Source organism: Macaca thibetana, chromosome 2 (assembly GCF_024542745.1).
Source record: "Macaca thibetana thibetana isolate TM-01 chromosome 2, ASM2454274v1, whole genome shotgun sequence".
Classification (NCBI taxonomy): domain Eukaryota; kingdom Metazoa; phylum Chordata; class Mammalia; order Primates; family Cercopithecidae; genus Macaca; species Macaca thibetana.
The window spans coordinates 99,370,585-99,396,304 of record NC_065579.1 but is presented as its reverse complement, the minus strand read 5'-3'; the positions used below and the strand labels follow the sequence as shown (position 1 = coordinate 99,396,304).

Here is a 25,720-nt window from a genome sequence, read left to right as displayed (position 1 = left end):
GTATTTAGTGTTGCAGTGCATGTTTTTGTCATCGTTTTCTTTCCTAATGAATACATAGTGGTGTCAAGCGGCTGAACCTCGTTTTATTTAACTATTTTTACAGTGTTTGGCATCTAGGTGGTTTCTAGTTTTCCCCTGCAATAAACATCTCCCTGCCTAGGGCTTTTTCTGAAAGCAGAATTACTTACTCAGGACAGATTCCTAAGAGAAATGACTGGATCAGAAGTTGTGGTTATATTAACGGCTCTGGATATAGACCCCTTGTCAAATTATCTCAGTGACCTTTGTTTCTTTGAACTGTGATCTTGTAGTTAGTGCTGTTGTTATTCTGGAAGTATCAGATGACCAGTGGAGAAAATTTGGAAACATTGAGAGAAGTGAATAAAAATCAACCACATTTCACCCACAAAAAGATAATCACTATAAGTAACATGTTGGTGTGTTCCTCTCCAGTCTATTTTTCTTTATGTAAGTTTTAGGGTTTTTTGTTTGTTTTAGTGCCTATGTGAATTAGCATAATTATGATGGCACTGTAAATAAATTAGACATCATAATTTTCCTTGAACATAACAGCTAAGTATTTTCCACTTTATTGCAAACTCTTCATACAGTTTAAGAAATGCATAATTTTCCATTGAGTAGATGTATCCTTATTTACTTTCCCATTATCTTATTTGGGGATACTTACACTGATTCCAAATTTTTGCTCTTAAAAACATTTGCCAGGAATAAATCTTCAAGTTATGACTTAAAAAGCAATTTGTAAGTTGGGTAAACAGAACAATAATGAAAACTTACAATAGAAGAGTTGACTAATTGGTCTTGACTGTGGAAAAGACTAATTTCTAAGCTCCTTCCTAGATTCATGAATGGAATTTAAATAACTAAGCTTTTTGTTTGTTTGTTTACAATCAAAGCCAACCCAACGAAGCTTCCTGACTGGGAGCCCAGACACCTGGTTTTCTGGTAGTTTTTTCCCTCGGACAAGTCACAGGCCTGGCCTCTTGTGACTTAGTCAAATGCACAGTCATACTAAACGGCGGTGGCACAGGTGCTGCAGAGCTCCCGACTGTTTCCTTTTACCAGTCCACACTGTTGTCAACGGCAGCGGCGCCTTAAGCATTCCTCAGTCACTGCAGTGAAGTTGCCATTTGCTTCCTGCCTGACTGACTCACGCAGCAGCCTGGGGCACAAGTCCTACCGTCTGTGGGCCTGGGCCGGCTGGCGGCACAAAGAGGAGCAGAAAGTGTGCCTCGATGCATAGGACGTGAAAAACAAGTGATGCTGCTTCCTGTGTGCAGACATGGAAAGATAAGCAAGAGGCTTATGATGTCGGAAAAGAAAGCAACAGCAGCAACAGAAACCAAACCTGAGGGCAAGACAAACAAATAGTATGCTATCGTTTGTATAAAAATAAAATAGAGAGCCAGATATGCACATACCACCCCCGGTCCCCCCAAAATAAAGAGCTCAACGCCAGTGAAGGGCTATGTAGTCACCACTGGCAACTGCAGAGTGGATACTTACTGTTCCTCAGACAATTACTGTACTTCCTGTGTGACTCAGGGTTTTGTTCACTGCACTGGTTGAAAAGTGACATAGGCTTCGGTGGAAGGAGAGAAGCCAGTTCCCGAAACGCTTCCTTGGTACACAGGCTGACCTGTGGTGGAGACATCCTCCCCCAACACCTGTGCCCATTCCAATGGCAGACAGGCAGTCAGATGCAGGCACCCTGAGAAATGCAATTAGGAGAGAGAAGGAGGAGAGGGAGAGAAGGGAGACAAGGGGTACAGCTAGAGAGAGAATGGAGTGAGAAAAAGAAAGAAACTTTGACCATCTTTTGAACAACCATGACGATCTTGAGGAGTTTTGGTGATGCTTCCTTTAGGATGAGCTTTTAATGGTCCTATTCTCTAAAGGCAGCCTCCCTCTCAGGATGTCCTTACCCTGAGCAGCTCAGAAAATTAAGGGCTGCTGCAGCACGGCAGCCTATTGCTGGGACCGGTCCTGCCTGGAATGGGTCTTGAGACCCTGGGTTGGCCTGACCTCCGGTCCTAGCCCTGTCCTTCCAGCACAATAACAAGTGACCTTGGCCCATGACCATGGCTGGCCACCACCCAGCCTCTGGGAAGGACTCCGCCCAGGAGCCTCCATCTGTTCACCCACTGAAATGGGCCTCTCCAGCTCCCCAGTGAGGCCTTGGAGCACAGCCACTGAAAACCCTAAGGCCCTAGGAGAGAAGAGGAGAATCAGCAGGGTCAATTGTTTCCAGATGTCTCTTACTTATGTCAGGATTAATCTTTGCTACAGAGCCATTTCTCCACGGAGAAAATGCATATAAAGCAGATGTCCTGGATAACAAGGAGAGGAGTTAAGAACCACGAGGAGAACATGGAGTGGACAGAAAGCCCTGCCCAAGGATGACACACATGACAGGAGGAAGCAGGAACCCTTGAAGGCCAGCCGGGCTCCTGAGGCCTCAACTCTACCGCTTCAGAATCTTCTGTCAGCATCTTGACACTAGTTCCCTTTATTAGTCTGTTCTCACACTGCTATAAAGACTTACTTGAGACTGGGTAATTTATAAAGAAAAGAGGTTTAATTAGCTCATGGTTCTGCAGGCTGTACAGGTTTCCTCTTGTCGGGAGGCCTCAGGAAACTTACAATCATGGTGGAAGGTGAAGGGGAAGCAAGAATGTCTTACGTGACTGGCAGGAGAAAGAGGGAAAAAGAGAAGTGCTACACACTTTTAAACAACCGGATCTCCAGAGAACTCTAGCACAAGACAGCACTAGGGGGATGGTGCTAAACCATTAGAAACTGCCCCCATGATCCAATCACCTCCCACTAGGCCCCTCCTCCAACACTGGGGATTACAATTTGACATGAGATGTGGGTGGGAACACAAATCCAAGCCATATCACTGTTCCACTCAAGAGGCTGGGCTGCCTCCAGGGCACTCCCTTCCTTGCTTCCTCCTTCCCATCTTCTGGCTGGGGTCAGTAAAACTGAGTAGCAAGCCGGGGCCGGCCTGATCACAGGCCCTGATTTGCTATAGGAAATTTCTCTTCTGATCACCTACCTGCTGCTTCCTGCCACCATTAGGGACTGAGCTAGTCAGTGTCTGCAAGTGTTTTTTTTTGTTCCTGAAAAATGAGTCAGGACACAGGAAACAGAGATAAAAATACTGTGTTTGGCCAGGCGCAGTGGCTCATGCCTGTAATCCCAGCACTTTGGGAGACTGAGGTGGTGGATCACCTGAGGTCGGGAGTTTGAGACCAGCCTGGCCAACCTGGTGAAACCCCCCTCTACTAAAAATACAAACATCAGCCAGGCATGGTGGTGGGTGCCTGTAGTTCCAGCAACTCAGGAGGCTGAGGCAGAAGAATTGCTTGAACCTGGGAGGTGGAGGTTGCAGCAAGCCAAGATCACACCACTGTACTCCCCCTGGGTGACAGAGCAAGACTCTGTCTCAAACAAATATATTGTGGTCAGGCGCGGTGGCCCACACCTGTAATCCCAGTACTTTGGGAGGCTGAGGCAGGTGGATCACAAGGTCAGGAGACCGGGACCATCCTGGCTAACACGGTGAAACCCCATCTCTACTAAAAATACAAAAAATTAGCCGGGCGTGGTGGCAGGCGTCTGTAGTCCCAGCTACTCGGGAGGCTGAGGCAGGAGAATGGTGTGAACCCAGGAGGCGGAGCTTGCAGTGAGCCGAGATTGCACCACCGCACTCCAGCCTGGGCAACAGAGTGAGACTCCATCTCAAAGATAACTAATTAAAAAAAATTGTGTTCATAGTAATAGCTAATGTTTCCAAGTACTCACTGAGTGCCAGGCACAATGCTCCATGATTTGGTCCCATTTGGTCCTTACAATGACTCTATCAGGTAGATGCAGTTATTTATCTCCAATTTATATGTAAGGAAACTGAAGCTCATGGAAGGTAAAGATCAAACAGTAGGCTAGATTCGAAGGCAGGCGGTCTTCGAGTGTGACCCTTAGAACAGTAACTCATCTCATTACTAACACAGCTGATTGGAGGACTTGGCTTAGATCTGTCGCCAGTGGGGCTTGTTAATACATCACTCTTGAATGAGACTATCTTAGCCACTCACACTTGGCAGCACCAGAAGCCGTGGGGAGTGGAGCCCTGAAGCGCATTTCACAGAGGAGCAGAGGACACCTGCACCCCAAAGAGAGAAAAGCCACCAACCTCTGAGCAGAGCATGCTGCAGCACCCAAAGTGTCTGGGGGCAAGGGTGATGCTCCAGCACTGTGGGCCCTCACCCTTGCCTGCATGTTAGCAACCTGACAAGTTTTCAGTTACTTCCAATGCCCAGTCTCCCTGCTGTCCTGCCCTCCCCCAGTGAAATCCCATCCCTGGATCCCAAAGGGACCCAGGCATCCATATTTTCGAAACTCCAGGTAAATCTAATGGGTGGCTAAGGTTGAGAACTACTTCTGGGCAGGAATGTCCTTACGGGACAGTAGGTCCAAGGGAATGGTTATTTCTCTTTTACATTAATATTGGCATGTGGAAGTGGGATGAGTAACAGCCATAAGACCCTGTCAGTCTCTCACACTTCAGTGTGGATTAATTTTGGTGTTGATTCCCCTCATGATGGGTGAGATCTAGGCACCAAAGCAATGTGAGTGTGTATAGCAGGAAGGGAAGGGTGTGTATGGCCCACAAGGGCCAGCCCCAGAGAGGACCAGCTCTGGTGGGCGATACAGTGGGCCAGGGAACAGGGGCCTTAGAGAGAGAACTCAAAGATGGACAAACATCATGTGTTTCCTGGCTTGCTCCAGAGTTGGCCCCAACTGGCTGTGAGTTTCTGCAGCTCAGAGTCAGTGTCTTAGAATAGGCCAGCGTGGTCTCAGGTGACGGTCACCCAGAATCTGTTGCAGACTTTTCACAGTGCAAGAGATGGTTCTCTCCACCCCAAGTAACTCTTTGGACAAACAGCTCTTCCTTGAACTAAGCTAAAAGTCCTCTTCCTGTGACGTCCAAACCATGCCCAGAGCTCCGCTCTGTAGAGATACAAGCAAGAATTCCAGTCCTGACTCAAGAGAATGGCCCTTCAGACACTGGAACCTATCCCCACCTCTCCCAGAGCCCGCGCTTTCCTAATTGGCCTTCGTGCTGCCCAAATCGCCTGTTCCAGGCTTTCGAAGGAAGCTTTATGGCTTGCTCTGTGGATGGCCATGATGCCGTCATGTATAGGTGTATCCTCCAGCCTCTACTGTAGGGTTCTATCTGTACCCTGCAAGTATTCTCTTGAATCTTCAGTACAATACTGCAAAACAGACACTCTGATGAACACTTTATAGATAAGGGAACTGAAACTCAGAGCTGCAAAGTAACTTGTGCAAAGTCACAAAGCAGGTCGTTGGCAGATTCAGACCCAGGCCTGCCTGATGCCAAGACTCATGCCCATCTCAGTAAACCTCCCCTGTCAGTCCCTCCTGGGGAACAGCACACTGCAGCAAGTGCTCTGAGCGTCACAGGAGCAGTGGAGCCTCCCCTGGCCTGGAGACCCTTCTTGACTTCTAAGCAAACATGAGATTGGTTTGGCCTACCCCATCCAACCCCAGGGGGCCCAATCAGACAAATGCTCCCAGAAAAAAACTACCCCTGACACTGATGAAGTTCACCCCATCTCCCTCACCCCCCTTGGAGGTGGTATGAGTTTTCCTCCCCAACACTTTCTTGTTTATGCTATTTTCTTTCTTGGCACTTTTCTTGGGACTAGCCTTGGACCCTTCAAGTATATTTTATTACTTGAAAAATTCAGGCCAGGAGTGGTAGCTTACGCCTGTAATTCCAGAACTTTGGAAGGCCAAGGTGGGCAGATCACCTGAGGTCAGAAGTCTGAGACAAGCCTAGCCAACATGGCAAAACTCCGTCTCTACTAAAAATACAAAAACTAGCTGGGCGTGGTCGTGTATGCCTGTAATCCTAGCTATTTGGGAGGCTGAGGCTGGAGAATCGCTTGAACCCAGGAGGCAGAGGTTGCAGTAAGCTGAGATCGAGATCACACCACTGCACTCCGGCCTGGGGGACAGAGCGAGACTCTGTCTCCAAAAAAAAAATCAAACGACAGCCCAAAAAAGAAAAAAACAAAGCAGTATAGGAGCCAAGGAAGAAACATCCCCTTTGCTCTCTGAAGTTTTGCTAAAAAGTGAACTCACAGAAGGCAGATTAACAAGAGAAAAAGCATAGAAATGTATTAGGGTGCATGGTGGGGGTTGGGAATCACAGCGTGATTACCCAAACCCATTCCCAACCCCCACCATGGGGTGCAGAAGTTTATAGACCATCTTGAGATTGTAGAAAGAATGGTGGCTCTGGTTGCATCAATGTAAATTTTCTCTAAGGATGCAAATCTCCACCACAAATGACAGCTTTGCAGGGCTACTTCTGTTTGCAGACCCTCTGAACAGCCATCTCAAAATATGTCGAAGAAGTGTATTGTGGGGTGAAATATTTTGATTTCCCTCAGTAGCCTATAAAGTGATGAAAATGTTCTGGAATTAGACAGTGGTCACTGATGCACAACCTTGTGAACATACTAAAAATTACTGAGTCGTACACTTCAAAAGAGTAAACTTCATGGTATGTGAATTCAATCTCAAAAGAACTGTCAGTTTTATTTTTTAAAACAGCCCATTAAAGCACATCTTCTTAACAGAGTGGAGTGAATTTGGAAAGGTCTGGAAAGAATGAATATAAGCCTTGTGCCGATCCCTTAAACACTGTTAGACCATGGACAGGTCCGGTTTGCATAAATGGACTATAACTTTCACCCATTACTAAAGGTGTGTTAAGGTTATCGTCTAAAGCAGAGGAGGCCAGGCAGCAAGATCTATGAATGTGGGCTTCTTACTACGCTGAGGAATACCTTGAAAGAAGGCCATGCAGTAGGGAGAGAGAGATAGGGCTTCAGGATCTGACAGCTGGGTTTCTTAATACAGAGTACTCTTATCACTGGCTCAAAAGAATATCCACAGATGGAGCATGAATACCCTACCCATCTCAAATACCATCAATGTCTCTTACACCGCTGTTGCAAGTACCTCTAGGGAAGAAAAAAACACACACAGTGTTTTTGTTTTTTTGGGTTTTTTTGCCCTGTTGCCCAGGCTGGAGTGCAATGGCATGATTTCAGCTCACTCCAACCTCTGCCTCCGGGGTTCAAGAGATTCTCCTGCCTCAGCCTCCCAAGTAGCTGGGATTACAGGTGTGCGCCACCATGCCCAGCTACTTTTTTTTTTTTTTTTTTTTTTTTTTTTTTTGAGACGGAGTCTCGCTCTGTCTCCCAGGCTGGAGTGCAGTGGTGCGATCTCCGCTCACTGCAAGCTCTGTCGCCTCCCGGGTTCACGCCTTTCTCCTGCCTCAGCCTCCCAAGAAGCTGGGACTACAGGTGCCCGCCACCACGCCCAGCTAATTTTTTTGTGTTTTTAGTAGAGATGAGGTTTCACCATGTTGGCCAGGCTGATCTCAAGCTCCTGACCTCAAGTGATCTCCCCGCCTCGGCCTCCCAAAGTGCTGGGATTACAGGTGTGAGCCACTGCACCAGGCCACTGTGTTCTTATCTGATCAGCTATAATACGCATCCCAATTTCAGAAATGTTCAAATGTGAGAGGAAGAAAGTGTCACTGAATCAATACAATGTGGCAAAAGGCTTCAAGGTGAAATGCGTTTGGGAAATCTTTGAGTTTGACAGGCCTCCTTAACACAGGACTTGTCAGAGTGTTCAATATACTTACATGCATGATGAGAAGAGGGGGCAAGGAATGAGCTGTTCGCTGCATGCATTTCCACAGACCTCTTTCTACCAGAGCATCCCAGAAAGAACATGTTCTGTAGAGTCAGCTGGGAAGAAACTGATTTAAGAAACAGGGGTGCATACAGGGGACTGAGCCCAAAACCTGGGAGTATTTAAATCTGAAGAGAGAAACACTAAGCACACATTGGAAGAAAGACCTCAGAAGGTAGACCTTTGGTGGGAACTAAGGCGAGGGCACAGGCAGGAAGGGAAGAAGAGATGGAGAAAAACACAGGAGGCTGATTCAAAGAGAAGCTTAAACTCCACCCTCAAGGAGAGGGAGCGCAACTCTCCAAAATCTAAGATGGCCAGTTGGGTGCGTCTATTACTCAAGCGGAAAAGAAACAAAAAGCCCACTGACATAGCAGTAGACTTCAGTTTGGCTAAGAACAGCTACAGAAATGCAATAAGGATGAGGAGAATCAAATTACTATTTTAAGAAAAAGGGATGGGTTTGGGTTTTCAAATATGCATTTCAAGTAGATCTTGTTCCTGGTAAATGCTCAATAAATATATATATTGATTAACTGTTGGCTTCATTCCGAAAACAAATATTTTTGAAATCCCATGTAAGCACTGAGCTACATGCTGTGGGAAGGTCACCCAGATAAATAAAATAGGGTTCTCGTCACCCACATAACCAGAAACCTGTATTTCATCGATTCTAAGATGCACATTTTAAAAACTTTTTTTTGAGGCGGAGTCTCTCTCTGTGGCTCAGGCTGGAGTGCAGTAGCATGATCTTGGCTCACTGCAAGATCCGCCTCCCAGGTTCAGGCGATTCTCCTGCCTCAGCCTCCCAAGTAGCTGGGATTACGGGTGACCGCCACTACACCAGGCTAAATTTTTTGTATTTTTAGTAGAGACGGGGATTCACCATGTTGGCCAGGCTGGTCTTGAACTCCTGGCCTCAAGTGATCCGCTCACCTTGGCCTCCCAAAGTGCTGGGATTACAGGTGTGAGCCACCATGCCCGGCCTAAAAACTTGTAACACATCTGAAATTGGGCAGCCTTTCACAGTCGGGCATCTCTGACATGGTTGTTATGACAGTGCGTGCCGACCTTTGACCATAACTATTCATATTGGCATCACCTTCAATTGAAGTATGTGCATGGTTGGTTCTACAGCTATGGAGCTTCATTACCATTTAAAGTATCACCAGCTTTTTTCTTCCCTGGCTGTCTGAGGATAGACCGCCATCATGAACGACACAGTAACCATCCGCACTGGCAAGTTCATGACCAACCAACGACTTCAGAGGAAACAAATGGCCACTGATGTCATTCACCCTGGGAAGGTGACAGTGCCTAACACAGAAATTTGGGAAAAACTAGCCAAAATGTACAAGACCACACTGGACGTCATCTTTGTATTTGGATTCAGAACTCATTTTGGTGGTGGCAAGACAACTGGCTTTGGCAAGATTTACGATTCCCTGGATTATGCAAAGAAAAATGAACCCAAACATAGACCTGCAAGACATGGCCTGTATGAGAAGAAAAAGACCTCAAGAAAGCAACGAAAGGAACGCAAGAACAGAATGAAAAAAGTAGGGAGACTGCAAAGGCCAATGTTAGTGCTGGCAAAAAGCCAAAGGAGTAAAGGTGCTGCAATGATGTTATCTGTGGCCGTTGTGGGTTTTTCACAAGAAGATTAATAAACTAAAAACTTCCATGTGAAAAAAAAATCATCAAACAATTGCTATTATTAAAAAGTCAAAAAATAACAGATGCTGGCGAGATGGCAGAGAAAAGGGAACACTTATACACTGCTGGTGGGAAGGTAAATTAGTTGAGCCACTGTGGAAAGTCATCTGAAGTTTTCTCAGAGAATTTAAAATAGAACCACTATTTGACCCAAGCAAACCCACTATTGGGTATATACCCAAAGGAATGTAAATCATTCTACTGTAAAGACACATGCACATGTATGTTAACTGCAGCACTCTTAACAATAGCAAAGACATAAAATCAACCTAGATGTCCATCAACGGTGAACTAAATAAAGAAAATATGGTACATATACACCACGGAATACTATGCAGCCATAATAAAGAATGAAATCATGTCCCTTGCAGCAACACAGATGGAACTGGAGGCCATTATCCTAAGTGAATTAACACAGGAACAGAAAACCAAATCCATGGTCTCCAGGTGTTCTCACTTAGAAGTGGGAGCTAAACACTGAGTACACATGGACACAAAGAAGGGAACAAACAACACCAGGGCCTACTTGAGGGTGAAGAATACGAGGAGGGTGAGGATTGAAAAACTATCTACCAGGCATTATGCCGATTACCTGGGTGACAAAATTATCTGTACACCAAACCCCTACGACATGCAATTTACCCATGTAACAAACCTGCACATGTACCCCTTGAACCTAAAATAAAATAGCATCAAAAAGATTGTAACCCGATTCAATAAGGAAACTAAAAGTTGGTGTGGGTGCAGTGACGCATGGAAATGCAGCAGTGGGGCAGATATTTAATAGGAGAATAGCAAATATTTGTCACTAGAGGAATGGCTATAATTCTATATTTTCTTGCAAAGCTATAACCAAGTGCTTATGGGACTTAGGCAAGAATGCCGAAGACACAGAATTAGAATAAGCTGTTTCATCACAGAGGAGCAGGCAGAAGAACAGACCACACACCAAGCAATGCAAGGAAGGACAGGAGAAACTGCTGAATCCGTGGGGTAGATGAAGGAAGAGCCAAAGTCATGCCATGAAAGCTGGTGTGACCCACGCCCATGCTGCACAGGCTGCCATCAGCACACCAGGCATCCATCAGCAGAGGCTTCCCACTGATGTTGGCTTGACTTCTAGAAAATGAGATTCAACTGAGGGAAAAATAAAACTATGAGTTTAGTTAAAAAGGAAAATGGTAACTCACCCTTGGTATTCTTCAGTTTGCCTCAAAATTATACTGACAATGTAAGAAAGCATTGTATTGTAGATTAATTTGCAGTGCTTTTTTCTTCTTAATTGTATATAAAATAACAGTGTTCTTTACCATGGCAGTAACTTCGATTTCCTGAAGATACTATGTGCAATGGGGGGAGAAAATGAGCTGTCTTCACTTACAAAAGTACTTTGATAAGGTAAGTCCTAAGGGAACTCAAAGGTGTTATTAGAATCAAAGCAACACGTTGAGAATCAATAGCTGCTAACTTCACAAAAAAGAGATACCAGGAGCCTCCTGACAGAAGCCCACAACTCTCCTCAGGAAGTGGTCCTGCTGAAGGAGTGAAACAGGAAGGAGATCAGGCCTCCAGTTCCAAATACCAGCTTATAGGAAATACAGAGGGCAAGGGAAGGTGTAAAATACATCACACTGCAGGACACAGTACGAGACAAATAAATGACCTGATTTCCTCAACAAATAAATTTCAGGAAAAAAAGAAAAGAAAAGAAAAGAAAAGATAGAGAAGGTTCCCCTCTATACAGGCTTTATTTTATAAATTAAAATAGATTTACAGACATATCATGGACTTAGTGCCTCATTTCCAAATAACAGAGTACGGAAAAGGGAAATTGAGTAACTTACCAGTAGAGAAACCTAACAGACACCACCTTAACCAAGCGATGAAGGTTAACATCACCAGAGATGTTGTGGGGACATCATGTACCCCTGATGCACTCTGACGAGAAGGGCACATCACCTCTGTGAGATCCTTCCCAAATAGTTCTTTTTAGGTTTTTTTGTTTTTTTGTTTTTTTGGGTTTTTTTTGAGATAGAGTCTCACTCTGTCACCTATGCTGGAGTGCAGTGGTGCAATCTCGGCTCACTGCACCCTCCACCTCCCAGGTTCAAGTGATTATCGTGCCTCAGCCTCCTAAGTAGCTGGGATTACAGGCATGCACCACCACACCTGGCTAAATTTTGTATTTTTAGTAAAGATGGGATTTTGCCACATTGGCCAGGCTGGTCTCAAACTCCTGACCTCAAGCGATCCACCCACCTCAGCCTCCCAAAGTGCTGGGATTACAAGTGTGAGCCACCGTGCCCGGCCTTGCCAAAGTGTCTTAATCCCAGCTAATCATTACAAAAACATTGGATAAACCCAAATTGAGGGAAAATTCTGCAAAATACCTGACCTCTACTCTTCAAAATTTTCACGATCATGAAAAACAAAACCTGAGGACCTGTCACCAATGGGAGGAGTCTGAGACACAATAACTAAATGCAGTATGGGGTCCTGGATGGGATCCTGAAACAGAAAGAGGACATTCATAGAAAAAGGAGTAAAATTTGAATACAGTCTGCAGTTTGCTCATAGTAAAGTGTTGATATTACTTTTTTAGTTTTGACAAATATACAGCAATATGCAAGATATTGACATTAGAACAAGTGCATGAGCATTCTCTGTAGTACCTTTGCAGTTTTTCTGTAAATATGATTCCAAAATTAAGTTTATTTTTTTTAGAAAGACATACCAACCATTGTAATATAGGAACTCTATTTGGATCCTGATTCAAACAATGAAACTTCTATCTATCTATCTATCTATCTATCTATCTATCTATCTATCTATCTATCTATCTATCTTTCTTTTGAGACAGTCTTGCTCTATCGCCCAGCCTGGAGAGCAGTGGTGCATTCTCAGCTCACTGCAGCCTCCACCTCCCAGGTTCCCAGGCCCAAGCGATCCTCCCACCTCAGCTTCCCTAGTAGCTGGGACCACAGGCACACACTACCACCCCTGCCTACTTTTTGTGTTTTTAGTAGAGACGGGATTTACAATGTCTCCTAGGTTGGTCTTGAACTCCTGAGTTCAAGCGATCCTCCCGCCCCAGCCTCCCAAAGTGCTGGCATTACAGGCATAAGCCACCATGCCTGGCCTAAACTATTTTTAAAATAACATTGATAAGACAATCAGAAACCTGACAGTGACTGGATATTAAAAGCGATTAAGGAGTCATGATTCATTTATTTGTAGGAGTGACCATGGCATTGTATTATGCTTGTTAAAAAGAGTATATATGGGATTCCTCAAAACATTAAACATGGAATTATTATATGATCCAGCAATTCTACTCTGGGTGTATACACAAAAGAACTGAAAACAGCATCTTGAAGAGATATTTGTACAACCATGGTTCAGAGCAGCATTACTCACAACAGTCAAAGGGTGGAAACAATCCAAGTGTCCATTGACAGATAAATGGATAAACAAATTGTGTTGTGTATGTGTATCCATACAATGGAATATTATTCAGCTTTAGGAAGGAAGGAAATTGTGACATGCGACAACATGGAAGAATCTGAAGGACCTTATGCTAAGTGAAGTAGGCCAGTCTCAAATGGACAAATATTATACAATTCCATTTACGTGAGGTACCTAGAATACGCAAATTCACGGAGACAGAAAGTAGAGTGGTGGATGACAGGGGCTGGAGGGAAGCAGGGAAGGGGAGTTATAGTTTAATGGGTACAGAGTTTCTGCTTGGGAAGAAGGAAAAGCTCTGGAGATGGAGGGTGGTGACAGCTGCAAGACAATGTGAATGTACTAATGCCACTAAACTGCACACTTAAAAATGGTTAAAATGCCAAATGTTATGTTATATACGTATTCTACCACAATTTTTAAAAAGGGGACCAGGCACACACCTGGTGAATTTTAAAAATTTATTTGTAAAGACAGGATCTCACTATGTTGCCCAGGCTGGTCTCAAATTCCTAACATCAAGCTCTCCTCCTGCCTCAGCCTCCCAAAGTGCTAGGATTATAGGCATGAGCCAGAGCACTCAGCCAGGAACCAAGATTTTTCAGAAAGGAAAGCTCATGAACTACTGGATGGACACCTGGCTTCTGCTCTGAAGGTCACCTTCTATTTGACTCAACTGTGTCACCCTTCCCAGGCCTGCATCGATCAGGGAGGTGTCAACCAGATGAGCTCCAAGTCCTCCTGCTCAACAATGATATGACTCAATTCCCTCTCCAGGGGGAGGAAAATCCCTGAGATCCCTACTAAAGCTGTGTTCCTCCCAAATTTCAAGGAAACACATAGAAAAGAAACAAGCAAGGCTGGCAAGCAGAGGCCTGACATGGGGATGGATCATATCCGAGGGTGGTGCAGACTCCAGGGATGGGCAGGGTATGGCCCTCTCTACCCTGTGGGCAAGTGACTTACTGAGAGCTGGTTGCACAAGCTTAAGAAAAGAGTACACAGCTATACTCTTCCTCTCTTTTTGCCCCTGGGCATTTCAGCTTGACCTCTTAGATGGTATAGTTTGGGGAGGTGATGGTGCATGGATCCCAGGCCTCTGGTTGCTTTGGGGTGACCTCAGAAGGTGCTCAGCTGCCTGCTGCTGAGTTCCTGAGTCATGCAGAACTGAGTTCATTCAGACCCCATCCACGACAGCATGACTAGCTGCTCTGCAAGGATTGTTCTTATTTGTCTTACTCATCCTAAGACTGAAATTATACCTTGTGGTTACCGTTGGGCAAATTACTTGGCAAAGTCAGTCATTCCCAAGGAACTTCTATCTCATTCTGAGACAATGGCAAACTCTTCTGTTTTGAGGCTCACAAAGAAGCTCTGCTCAAACTGTGAATGGGAAGTTTTCTCCTTCAAACAGTAGTTGACATTGACAGTGACACTAAGAGCTATTTGTGCACTGAAAGAACTTTAACTTTATTAATTTGCTTAATAACCGGAAAGCAAAGTTTCCAGGAAGTTACCTGATTTGGACAGATGTGTTTCTTCCACCCTCTGTTCAAACTGGATAAAGTCCTGGCCCACCGGACTCTGGCCCATCCTACAAGGCCAGGGAGGCTGCTAGACACCCAACAAGGCCACAATGACCTCATTCGACCAGGGGCCCTACCCCTTCTTTAAAATGAACTGTGCATTCATCTTTCCAGGGTCACAAGTTTCAAAGAGCTCCCTGGGCTCAGTGGCCCAATTGGTGGGGTAATCCACACATCCTTGGCTAATGAGTTCATTCATTCCCCAACTATTTGTTAAGCATTTACTCAATCCCTATCTTCAGCTCCAGAAATATAAAGATGAGTAAAACAGACACAGTTTCCTGCCTTGAGAAGCTGACACTTTCAGATTTGAATGAGACTGTGAAGAAATTTGTCTGTAGCCTTCTCTTTCCAGAACTCTGCACTCCACTTCCACAGCTTCCCTCCCCACTAAGCTGATACCTACTCTTTTCATCCTTTGCTCACGACACAGGCAATCTCAGCTAACTTTACTGTGCATTTACCATGTGCAAAGCACTGTGCTAAATGTGTTACATATATATAACACCTCATTAATCTTTACAACACCCTATTCACGGACCCAGTTCATGAATGAGGAAACTGAGGCACATATAGGTGAAAGGAGTTGGCATAAGCCAGTAAAGTTGCAGAGGCAGTATTTGTATTTGTTTTTGTTTGAGATGGAGTCTTGCTCTGTCACCCAGGCTGGAGTGCAGTGGTGCAATCTCAGCTCACCGCAACCTCCATCTCCTAGGTTCAAGTGATTCTCTGGCCTCATCCTCCTGAGTAGCTGGGACTACAGGACCATACCACCATGCCTGGCTAATTTTTGTATTTTTAGTAGAGAGGGAGTTTCACCATGTTGGCCAGGCTGGCCTCAGTCTCCCAAATCACTGGGATTACAGGCGTGAGCCACCGCGCCTGGCAAGAGACAGTGTTTGAATCCAGGACATCTGACTGCAGAATTCGCATTGACCCATTTAGGGGTCATTGACCCATTCCATCTCACCCATTTAGGTCAGGTCCTGTATCTGCAGTGAATCATATGGGTTTGCTCTCCCTTACATTTTCCACAGCACCAGAAAAATCTCCTATGCCTGCCTTAGGATGAGGTTCAGGCTGGAAACTGAACAAAGAGACGTTTATTCTTCTCTCATGTAAAAAGCCAAGTAGGTATCCAGGGCTGGTGCAGGCTCCTTCTCTGTGCTTGCTCAGGTGTATGTGGCTCAAGGGTATTTGCAGAGCACAGGTTTGTGTCGGGGGCCGGGGGGTGGTCTTGACCAAGCAGCATTATTATTTGAGAATCTCATTACTAAAAGCAATGGCTCCATTTGATTTAACTCCGCCCATCTGTTCACCTGGGAGAGAAGGGTGGCTATGGAATTCCGGGCCCTGCATAGTTGGCCGTATGTTTATGGCTTGACTCAGTCTGGATGCTGGGCTCTCTAAGTCTGCAGCATATCACCCTGGGAGTTCTTTGACTCTCCCTTGGGCTGTATTTGTACTTCATATATCTAGAGGCAAATACACCAAGAAGTTAAATCTCCAGTGTGCTTCCCTGGTCATAGGTCTTTGTCAAATTTGCAAAGGCACGTATTTTGACTGCAAAAAAAGCCCTCCCTCCACTTTCTCTCCATCAAACTCCCCCTTATACAATGTAGCATTGAGTGGCTGTGGGCATTTTGGGATCCGGCTAAAGGGATGTTAACTCAGACACACATTAATTTTAATTAGGGTTTGGTGGGATATATTTACTTGATTCACGGTCACACTCATGTGTAGTTAAGCCATTGCTTGTTCTCACATTGTAGTAATGGCTTCCAGGAATACTCCTCCCAATCACTGGGCTGACTCACAAGGTGAGGTGACCAGAAGGAGCAAGGCCAGAGGTGGTATTACATTATGAACCTGTGCTACAGTGTCCAACACCCAGAGTATGTGCATAGTGGAGGAAGAGGAATAAAGTGAAATGTACAGATCCAGAAGAAGCTAGTTTGTGGAAAACTTTTCCAATTATCAAAGCTAAAATTTTAAGCAGAACATGCAATTCATCATGGCTTATCAAAAATGATGGACTTTTTTTTCTGTAAGAAACAAATTGGTAATCAGCAGTATTATTTTGAATGCACTATACTATTTTGATCTTTATAGTTAATAGGACTCATACAAATGGAATTTATAGGAATTTCTGTATTTATAGGGCACAAAACTATAATGGTTCTCTGGACAGGGAGTATTTCTGCATGTGAATTCACATGTCTTACGCATCTCAACATATCAGTTGCATCTTATCTGATGCACCTGGCAAAATGACCTGGAGAATGACTTAGAGTTGAACCAGGCAATTAACAGTAAAAATACTGTGTTATTTTTTCTGGATTTTGGAACATTTTTTATATTTTTCCATTTGTAATTCATTGAGATTTCTTTCCTCAGTCTAAACACAGTAATCATTTTTCACACCTGATTTTCTTTTCTTTTCTTTCTCTCTCTCCTTTTTTTTTTTTTTAAGACAGGAATCTTGCCCTGTCACCCAGGCTGGAGTGCAGTGGTGCCATATCAGCTCACTGCAACCTCTGCCTCCCAGGTTCAAACCATTCTCCTGCCTTAGCCTCCCAAGTAGCTAGGATTACAGGCATGTGCCACCATGCCTGGCTAATTTTTGTAGTTTTAGTAGAGACACAGTTTCGCCATGTTGGCCAGGCTGGTCTTGAACTCCTGACCTCAGGTGATCTGCCCATCCCAGCCTCCCAAAGTGCTGGGAATACAGGTGTGAGCCACCATGCCTGGCCCCACACTTGATTTTCTATTTGCAATTTTGTATTATTTTTCTTAAGGTGATTATGTTTATCCCCAAAAAAACTGTATCCACTCTTCCCTGTGTTGCATGCATTTTTTGATTTTAATGGAACACTTCTTCCAGTATATTCTTGAGAAGAGGTATGTAGGAGGTTTGGAGGTTTTTTAAGATCTTGAAAGTTTAAAAGTGTCCTTTTTCTACCGTATTGTTTAATTGATAGTTTGGCTGGGTATAGAATTCTAATTTGGAAGTTATCTTTCTTCAGAATTTTGAAGGTATTGCTTCATTGTTTTCCAGATTCCAATGTTGTTCTCGAGAAATCCAAAACCACTTTGATTTTTGTTCTTTTCTGTGAGACCCTTTTCTTGCCTCTGGAAGCTACAGAATCTTCTTTTTTGTTGTTTGTTGTTTGTTTTTTGAGACAGAGTCTCACTCCATCACCCAGGCTGGAGTACAGTGGTGCAATCTTGGCTCACTGCAACCTCCGCCCCCAAAGTTCAAGTGATTCTCGTGTCTCAGCCTCATGAATAGTTGGGATTACCCAGGCGTGAGACACCATGCCCAGCCTAGAATCTTCTTTTTGTTATTGGTTTCTGATATTTCACCATGATGTGCCTTGACGTGAGTCTGCCTATATTATCCATTGTGCAGGACACTCCATGAGTCTTTTAATCTGGAAACTCATGTCATTCAGGCCTGGAGAATTTCTTGAATTACATTATTGATGATGTCGCCTCCTCTGTTTCATCTGCTCTCTCTTTCTAGCAAACATATTTTTCAGATATTGGATCTTCTGAACTGGACCGCAAATTTTCTTTACTTTTCCCTCTACTTTTTATGTCTTTTGTCTTTTTGCTTTACTTTCTGGGAACACTTCTAACTCTTCTGTGTATTTATTATTATTTTTTTTATCTACAATCACTTTTTTCATTTCCAAGAATTCTTTTGTGGTTCTCTGAATTGGTTTTTGTTTGTTTGTTTTGTTTTGTTCTGTTTTTGAGACAGAGTTTTGCTCTTGTTGCCCAGGCTGGAGTGCAATGGACCAATCCCGGCTCACCACAACCTCCATCTCCGGGGTTCTAGAGATTCTCCTGCCTCAGCCTCCCAAGTAACTGGAATTACAGGCATGTGCCACCACGCCAGCTAATTCTTTGTGTTTTTAGTAAAGACAGGGTTTCTCCACATTGGTTAGGCTGGTCTCGAACTCCCAACCTCAGGTGATCCGCCCACTTCGGCCTCCCAAAGTGCTGGGAATACAGGCACGAGCCACCACGCTCGGCCTTGCTTTTTTTATAACATGCTGTTCCTGCTTCATAAAGAGAATGTTGTCTGGCACCAAATTATAGTTGCCTACATCACTCTAAGAGTTAGTAATTGTTTTGTTTTGCTTCCTTTTATTTTCTTCTCTTTGTATAGTCTCTTTCAGGTTACTTCTTTCTTTTTTTTTTTTTTTTTTCCAGTTTGGTTACTTGGTTGGCTTTGACTCTATTATGTTAGAAGCTCTCCTCAGATATCCTGAAATCCTGATTGCTCATGTGTAAAAGTGAGATATTGGCCAGGCACAGTGGCTCATGCCTGTAATCCCAGCACTATGGGAGGCTGAGATGGGTGGATCACATGAGGTCAGGAGTTCAAGAACAGCCTGGCCAATATGGTGAAACCCCATCTCTACTAAAAATACAAAACTTAGCCAGGCATGGTGGTGTGTACCTGTAGTCCCAGCTACTTGGGAGGCTGAGGCAGGAGAATCACTTGAACCCAGGAGGCGGAGTTTGCAGTGAGCCAAGATCGTGTCATTGCACTCCAGTCTGGGTGACAGAGCAAGACTCTATCTCAAAAAAATAAATAAATAGAAATTAAAATTAAAATGAGATATTAAAAAGCTAAGTTGGTGGGGCTTAATCAATTGAAAGCTTCATGGTAGGAAGCTGGTTGGCCTGTTTATGAGGGTCAAATGTCCATATGTTTGGGTCTTTCCTCCTGTGCTGGTCAGACTCCCCAGAAGACTTTTTCCATCCCCAATATGGATAATAAAGCCCTTTTGTCTCATCCTCGGAGGCAGGTGGGGCCAGACAGCTGGGGATATCAGGAAGATATCAGAATGCATATCTTCCCTTTATTTACCTACTTTTACAACGTTTCCTATACCTTCAGCTATGCCTGGCATCCCTCAGCCCACATCCCTAGGTTTTAATCTCTCCAGAAAACGACACTAAAGTTGTTAAACTTACCAACCCTCTAACTTGTCAAGATCTAAAGATGGATAATATAGGCAGACTCATGTCAAGGCACATTATGGTGAAATTTCAGTAACCAATGACCAAAAAGAAGATTCTACAGCTTTAGAGGCAAGAAAAGGGTCTCACAGAAAATAACAAAAATGGGAATGGTTTTGGATTTCTCAAGAACAACACTGGAAGCTGGATGGATGAGGGACTGTTGCCCAGACAGGGGTAATGGTGGATGGGTTCTGGGATCTAACTACAGTACTTCTCAAACAGCTTTCTCCCAGCCTTTCTTGTTTTAACTCCTCTTTCACCCTCCAGTTCCAGAATACCTTGCGCTGCCATTTCCTGAGGATCTTTTTTGAGGATTTCTATGTTAATCATGTTACTTCTCAGTTTCCCCACTACTGGCTTAGGGTTCTGCCATCTCCAGGCTTCTAAGGCAGAGACCACTAGTCCAACTGCTGTCTAGCTTCCAGGGTGATTTTTGCTGTTGTCTTCTCTCTGTTCTTCTCACCTTTGTGGGCTTATGTAATTTTTTTTAAATCCCTATTTTATAGCCTTTGCAGGTTTTCAGAAGAGGTCAAAATTAGATGGAACAGTCTGTTTTAAGACTCACCTTCTTACCTTCTTCTTTTTTTTTTTTTTTTTTGAGAAAGAGTCTTACTCTGTCGCCCAGGCTGGAGTGGAATAGTGCAATCTCAGCTCTGTGCGACCTCCACCTCCCAGATTCAAGCAATTCTCCTGTCTCAGTCTCCTGAGTAGCTGGGACTACAGGAGCCCACCACCACACCCGGCTAATTTTTCTATTTTTAGTAGAAATGCGATTTCACCATGTTGGCCAGGCTGGTCTCCAACTCCTGACCTCAAGTTATCCACCCACCTTGGCCTCTCAAAGTGCTGGGATTACAGGCATAAGCTACTGAACCCAGCTGAAAATTTACCTTTCAATCTGGCATTTTTCTCTAGCACTAGATTATAGTTACCTACACTGCTTTCCAGTTCAGACATAACCTTTAAAATTTACTCCTTCCATTCAGCCATGTTTGTAAAGACAAAACATGTCCATCCTTGGCAATGCTTTGTTCACACTCCACTTGGAGGACCAGGACAGTATGTCAGGACATCTTTACTTCAATTATATAGTTGGGCTGTCATGCAAAGGATGCTGAAGTGCCTCCCTGTTTTTCTTCTTTCTTGTTGCTGCTACTTTCTGGAACCCTCGCTAATACTTCATATTTGGGAATTAGTGACCCTCATTCCATTTTTACAAAGCTGGTGTCAACTATCCCAAGAAAGACAGCTAAGCAAACTTCAGAGAGATGAAATAGTAATGAAATAACTTGCTCCTTAGGCTTAACTTGTCAAGCAATATTTCTGATATTTTGCATTCAATACACTGCCATTCTAGTACTGTTGTGGGTGTTACTCTATGTGGGAAACAATGGTGTTATGGATGCTAGGAAAAGATGCTGGGATATACATACCTGCTTAGAATGAGGAGAAAAGACAAATCTGCTTTCACCCTCCTGGTCAGCATAAATATTTTTAAAGAGTGTTTAGCTTTTTGTCAAGATTTCTTTCTCTTGATGAATTTGTCCTCGATTCAGTGGGGGAGAACCAAGAGCCTCCCTTTGTTTCTCATCCTCTCTCTTCCCTCTAGTTCTCAGTTTTCCCATCTGTCTGCACAAGGACAGAAGTGGACTAGAAGATTAAATCTCAGGTCCCCTTTAGCTCACACTACAGGCCCTCCCAGAGGTGGGGGTGTGAGCAGGGTCATGTTCCAAGTTCTGCCTCCCTTGATGGACTGTGGGCTCCCAGAGGGCAGAGCTACCTCTATTCTCATTATTAAGGACACGGAGAAAGAAGGTGTGACGCTCCTAGGAGATGATTTCCCACTCTTGTCCACAAGAAGGATTGGGGCAGCCTGGACAGGCTCAGCCTCCCCAAGAATTAAGCAGAAGTTGGGACTGGACTGTAAACTGATGCTGTCGCACGTGCTTTGGTTCCTGTCCCAAGCCTCCCAGGTTGCTCTGGGTGACTCTGGCCCACCTTCTGGCTATCCATGAACACAAATAGTCCCAGGGAGTCATTTTGGCAGAACCCAGGTCTGCTAGCTAAGAACTCCTGAACCATCGGTAATCTCTCCCTGTGGCCTGGACTTGGTGTATGGCCTGCAGGGTGGAAGGAGAACCCACAGGGCCTCTGGAGACAGGCAGGTGGCACACCTGCGGCTGGAAGGATTTGGAAAAGGAGTCCAGCGCCATTCATTTTTCATTCATTTTCCAGCCCAACGTTTGACCTGAATGCTTCACGCCCACACTGCAGACACTACTCCGTTTATAATACAACTCGAGAAGGGCATATACTATTCCATCCACAGCTCAGGGAAAGCATACATACGACTCTACTCACAATTCAACAAAGTGGTGCATCTGCCTCCAATTTTCTAGCTACCCTGGGGACCTTGGGCACGTTGTGTGTCTGGAAATACTGCAGGTGATGTGTGTGGAGTAGGCTGCAGGCTCACCGTCCTGCAAAGACTAGCTGTACCACCACCGGCTTTAAAGTCCAATAGACCTCTGGCCCAAGTCAGGTAGCAGAGGATCCAGGGCTTGGGTAGCCCACAAATAGGATTCTCCTCCAAAACGAGGCGCATAATGACCTTTGTCTCCTGGACAGAAAAGGGAAGGTAGACTGGCTTCCTCTATGGGCGACCTTCGCGACTCTGGACAAAAAGACTTGATCGTTTTCAGACTTGGGAAGGAGGACTAAGCCCGGAAAGGTGGGGACAAGTCCGCCCCAACGCCGCAATGGTGAGTAGTAGGGACCCAGCAACCCGGTGCCGGGAGCCCTGCACCCTGGGCAGCAGAGGCGGTCGCTGACGCAGGAAGAGGAGGAGGAGAGAGAGGAGGGACGCACCGGGTCAGCTCGCGCTCCTGCTGCGCAGGGCGGGGCTCGGGCCGGTCCGCCCGCGCGCAGGTGAGCGAGCCAGGGCGGAGCGCAGCTGCGCCGGGCTTGGGCGCCTGCGGCCGCCGCTCCCCACCGTCGCTTTCCCCACCGAGGCCGAGGCGACCCGAAGTCATGGCCGGTCTGAACTGCGGGGTCACTATCGCCCTGCTAGGGGTTCTGCTGCTGGGTGCGGCGCGCCTGCCGCGCGCGGCAGGTAAGTGCCGGGCTTTGGAGGCGGGTGGCGCGGGGTGGTGAGCTAGCCAGCCAGCTTACGCCGGGCGGAGACGCGGCCGAGGGACGCTGGGCGCGGAGGCTGCGGAGGGTGCGGAGGGAGGGCGGGGGCGGCATAATCAAAATGCGCCTGTGGCTCTGGGTCCCCCTGACTGTCCGGTTCCTGCGCGCGCCGCGTCGGGTGCGTGGGCCTTGCCCTCCTGGAGTCAACCTTGCCCTCGGCACGTGAGAGTATCCCCAATCCGGGAGCCTCCCGGTTCGGGAAGATGAGCCCGGTGCTGGCCGAGAAGGCGGGAAAAGGAGCGCCCTGTAGCCGATCCCAGGCGACATGTCCAAGGTGGCGCGCCGTGGGTCCCGGGGTCTTTGCCGGGCTTCTTGAAGACACCCAGGCAGGGTGTAGGAAGAGATCTTTCCTCTCCAGGCTCGCCCTCTACCTCCTCGCCTAGTCCAGAGAGAAGGTGCAAGAAAAGTGCTTTCATGTCGGCATTTCCCACCAGATCCCCTTTTTCCCGTCCGCACGCTGCATCCCCCCTCTCCTAAAGCTGAAGAGCAAAAATGAAATTAGTGCAAAAATGAAAGCGCCCGGATTTCTTTTCGGGGTCCCAGAGAAAGCCGCCAGGCATCTGCGCCGCCGCAGAGACTGGACATTCCCGCGCCCCTCGCACTTCTTGGCAGTGGACTTTGACGACAGGAGGCTGTTGTTCGGGGATGTGTGTGAATTTCGAGTTGTTTCGGTTGGGGGAAGGGACCGCCACGTCCCAGCAACCTGTGCCAGCCAGGAAATGCCCTGTGGGCCCTAGATGTATTAGAACATAGTAAATAACTTGGTTTCTTCATGTAAGAACTTGATGTGAAGCTAGTACAGGTTTCGCGAGATTAGTACAGGTTTTGTGTTTTTTAAATAGAGCTCTCCAGGAAGTCGTGTGGGTTTGATTCCCCTTGCTGCATCTAAGGTGGGTTTGTGTTTGGCAGGTGTAAATTAGATTAAGGAATAAAAGGACACAAGTGAGGTTGAATTTGGGCCTCCCGGTGACTACCATCATTACAAATACAAGACAGGAGCTTGTAAAATATCAATATAAGCTCCAGGAATACTTCCTGGTTCATTCTCCAACAACAGGCGACATATTGCTACATAGTAGATAGAAAATTTAAAACTTCATTTAAACCATGGCATGGATTTATATATATATGTATATATAAATTATATATATAAAAGTAGAGACAGGGTTTCACTATGTTGCCCAGGCTGGTCTCGAACTCCTGAGCTCAAGTGATCCTCACACCTGGGCCTCCCAAAGTGCTGGGATTACAGATGTGAGCCACTGTGCCCGGCTGATGAATATTTACTATAATTTCTTAGGACTGAATTTTCAAGATTCCCTTTGAAGAAAAAGAATAAAAAGGAAGTGAAAATATGTGTAAATGTGTGCTGAGAAAAATGTGCGCCTGCCAATCTTGGAACTATATTGAAACTCTGAGAATTGTTTGAGATGTTTTTGGCTTTCTGTGATAACAGTGGGGGAACTCCTCCAGTAAGAATAGGGTGTAAATCAACGTATTGCTAATAATGATAGCCTCTGTTTCTGGTCTCATTTCTTCCTGTGATCTGGGGTAGCTGCCATTTTGGTCGAGTAGCTCCAATGGAGTCCCTTCCAGGAAGTCCTTGACTGGCTGAGCCCTGTCTCATGGTTCAATGTATAAATACGTAGAAGCCTAGGAACTTTCCCTTTCACTTTCTTAAGTTCCTCCCTATGGTCTCAGGAACTGGCCCTTTGAGGCTACATCAGGCTGAACTGAGAGCTTTTGTGGTTGGAGCAGTTGCCTATATAGTCTTGAGGATCTAACTGGCAAAGGCCTTTGAGAAATTCCTGGAGACTGTCCTGAAAGGATGCAGAAAGCCAGAGCCCCGGCACCGTGGATTTGTTTTATAAATCTGTGAAGTCTCTTAACAAAGAAAGATTCAGCAGAGTAAAAATGAACTTGGTGTCACTGCAGAGATGAAGAGTAAAGGAAAGTTTGTGTCTTGGTGTCGTGTGTTTTTGTGACTTTGGTATCCCCACCAACTCCCCCATTTCCAAGAGTGAAACACTGGTTACATTGGGATCATAGCCTTTTGAAAACCTTAATTTGGTTGCTTTCTAAGAACCACTCAGATACCAGAGTCTGGGTCAGTGACCCCAATCTTGCCACCGTTGTCTCTTGCCAAAAATGTGAGCAGACAGATCAAATGATGTGTACACACTCCCTGGGCGAGTGTGGGTGTTCATTCTGTTTCCGATTCAAATGAGGAGCTACTGGCTGTTGTCTGGAATGTGTAACTGGCAGGGCTGCTGTGTCTCCCCCAGCTCCTCCCCCACATCCCCACAGATTTGCATGACTTGGAGTCAGACCTGCTAGCCCTAGGGCTCACCTCAGATGCTGCCATTTCATCTGTGATGGTTGCACGCCTTGCATGTGCACACACACACTCTTCTGGGCGTTCTCCCTGACTATCAATGTGGGGGAAGGAAATTAATAATTAAGATGGTTTAAGTAGCATATAGTTATTGTAGAAAAAGTGGCAATAAATATAACCAAAATGAAAAAAATTATCTATAGGCAAGCTGCCTTATTCACTTTGATGCAGTCTTCTTCCCGTGTATGCATGCACACTCATGTGCGCAAACCAAACATGGGATCATCCCATTGTATGGCTTTAACCAGTCCCCAGTCGTTGGACATTTAGGTTGCTTCCAGTTTTTCTTATTAAAAATAGAACATGTCCAACAATAGTCAGCTGCTTGTATCAATTTTAATAGGTCTATTCAGGGAAAAGGCACTTGAAATTACATAGCGCAGACTAGAAAATGACATGAAAGGATGAACCATTATCCTCATGTTGCTGAGGTTATAAAACAGTATGAACTGGATTATCCCATTTTGATATATCTGAGAATGTGTTCTTTGGCTGTGTT

At 45.3% G+C, this 25,720-nt stretch overlaps 2 protein-coding genes and 1 pseudogene across 4 annotated transcripts in view; all 3 read left to right on the top strand.

Moving 5' to 3' along the window:
- KIAA1143 (KIAA1143 ortholog) overlaps positions 1-25,720 on the top strand; it is a 940,736-nt gene that overhangs the window by 508,836 nt on the left and 406,180 nt on the right. The window lies entirely within an intron of this gene.
- On the top strand, positions 9,039-9,439 carry LOC126948571 (40S ribosomal protein S24-like; annotated as a pseudogene).
- Positions 22,536-25,720, top strand: part of CDCP1 (CUB domain containing protein 1) — a 63,141-nt gene continuing 59,956 nt past the window's right edge. Inside the window, exon 1 of the mRNA XM_050780508.1 lies at positions 22,536-22,746. Within this exon, the coding sequence (XP_050636465.1) occupies positions 22,665-22,746 (82 nt within the window). The 5' untranslated portion in view covers positions 22,536-22,664. The remainder of the gene's footprint in view (positions 22,747-25,720) is intronic.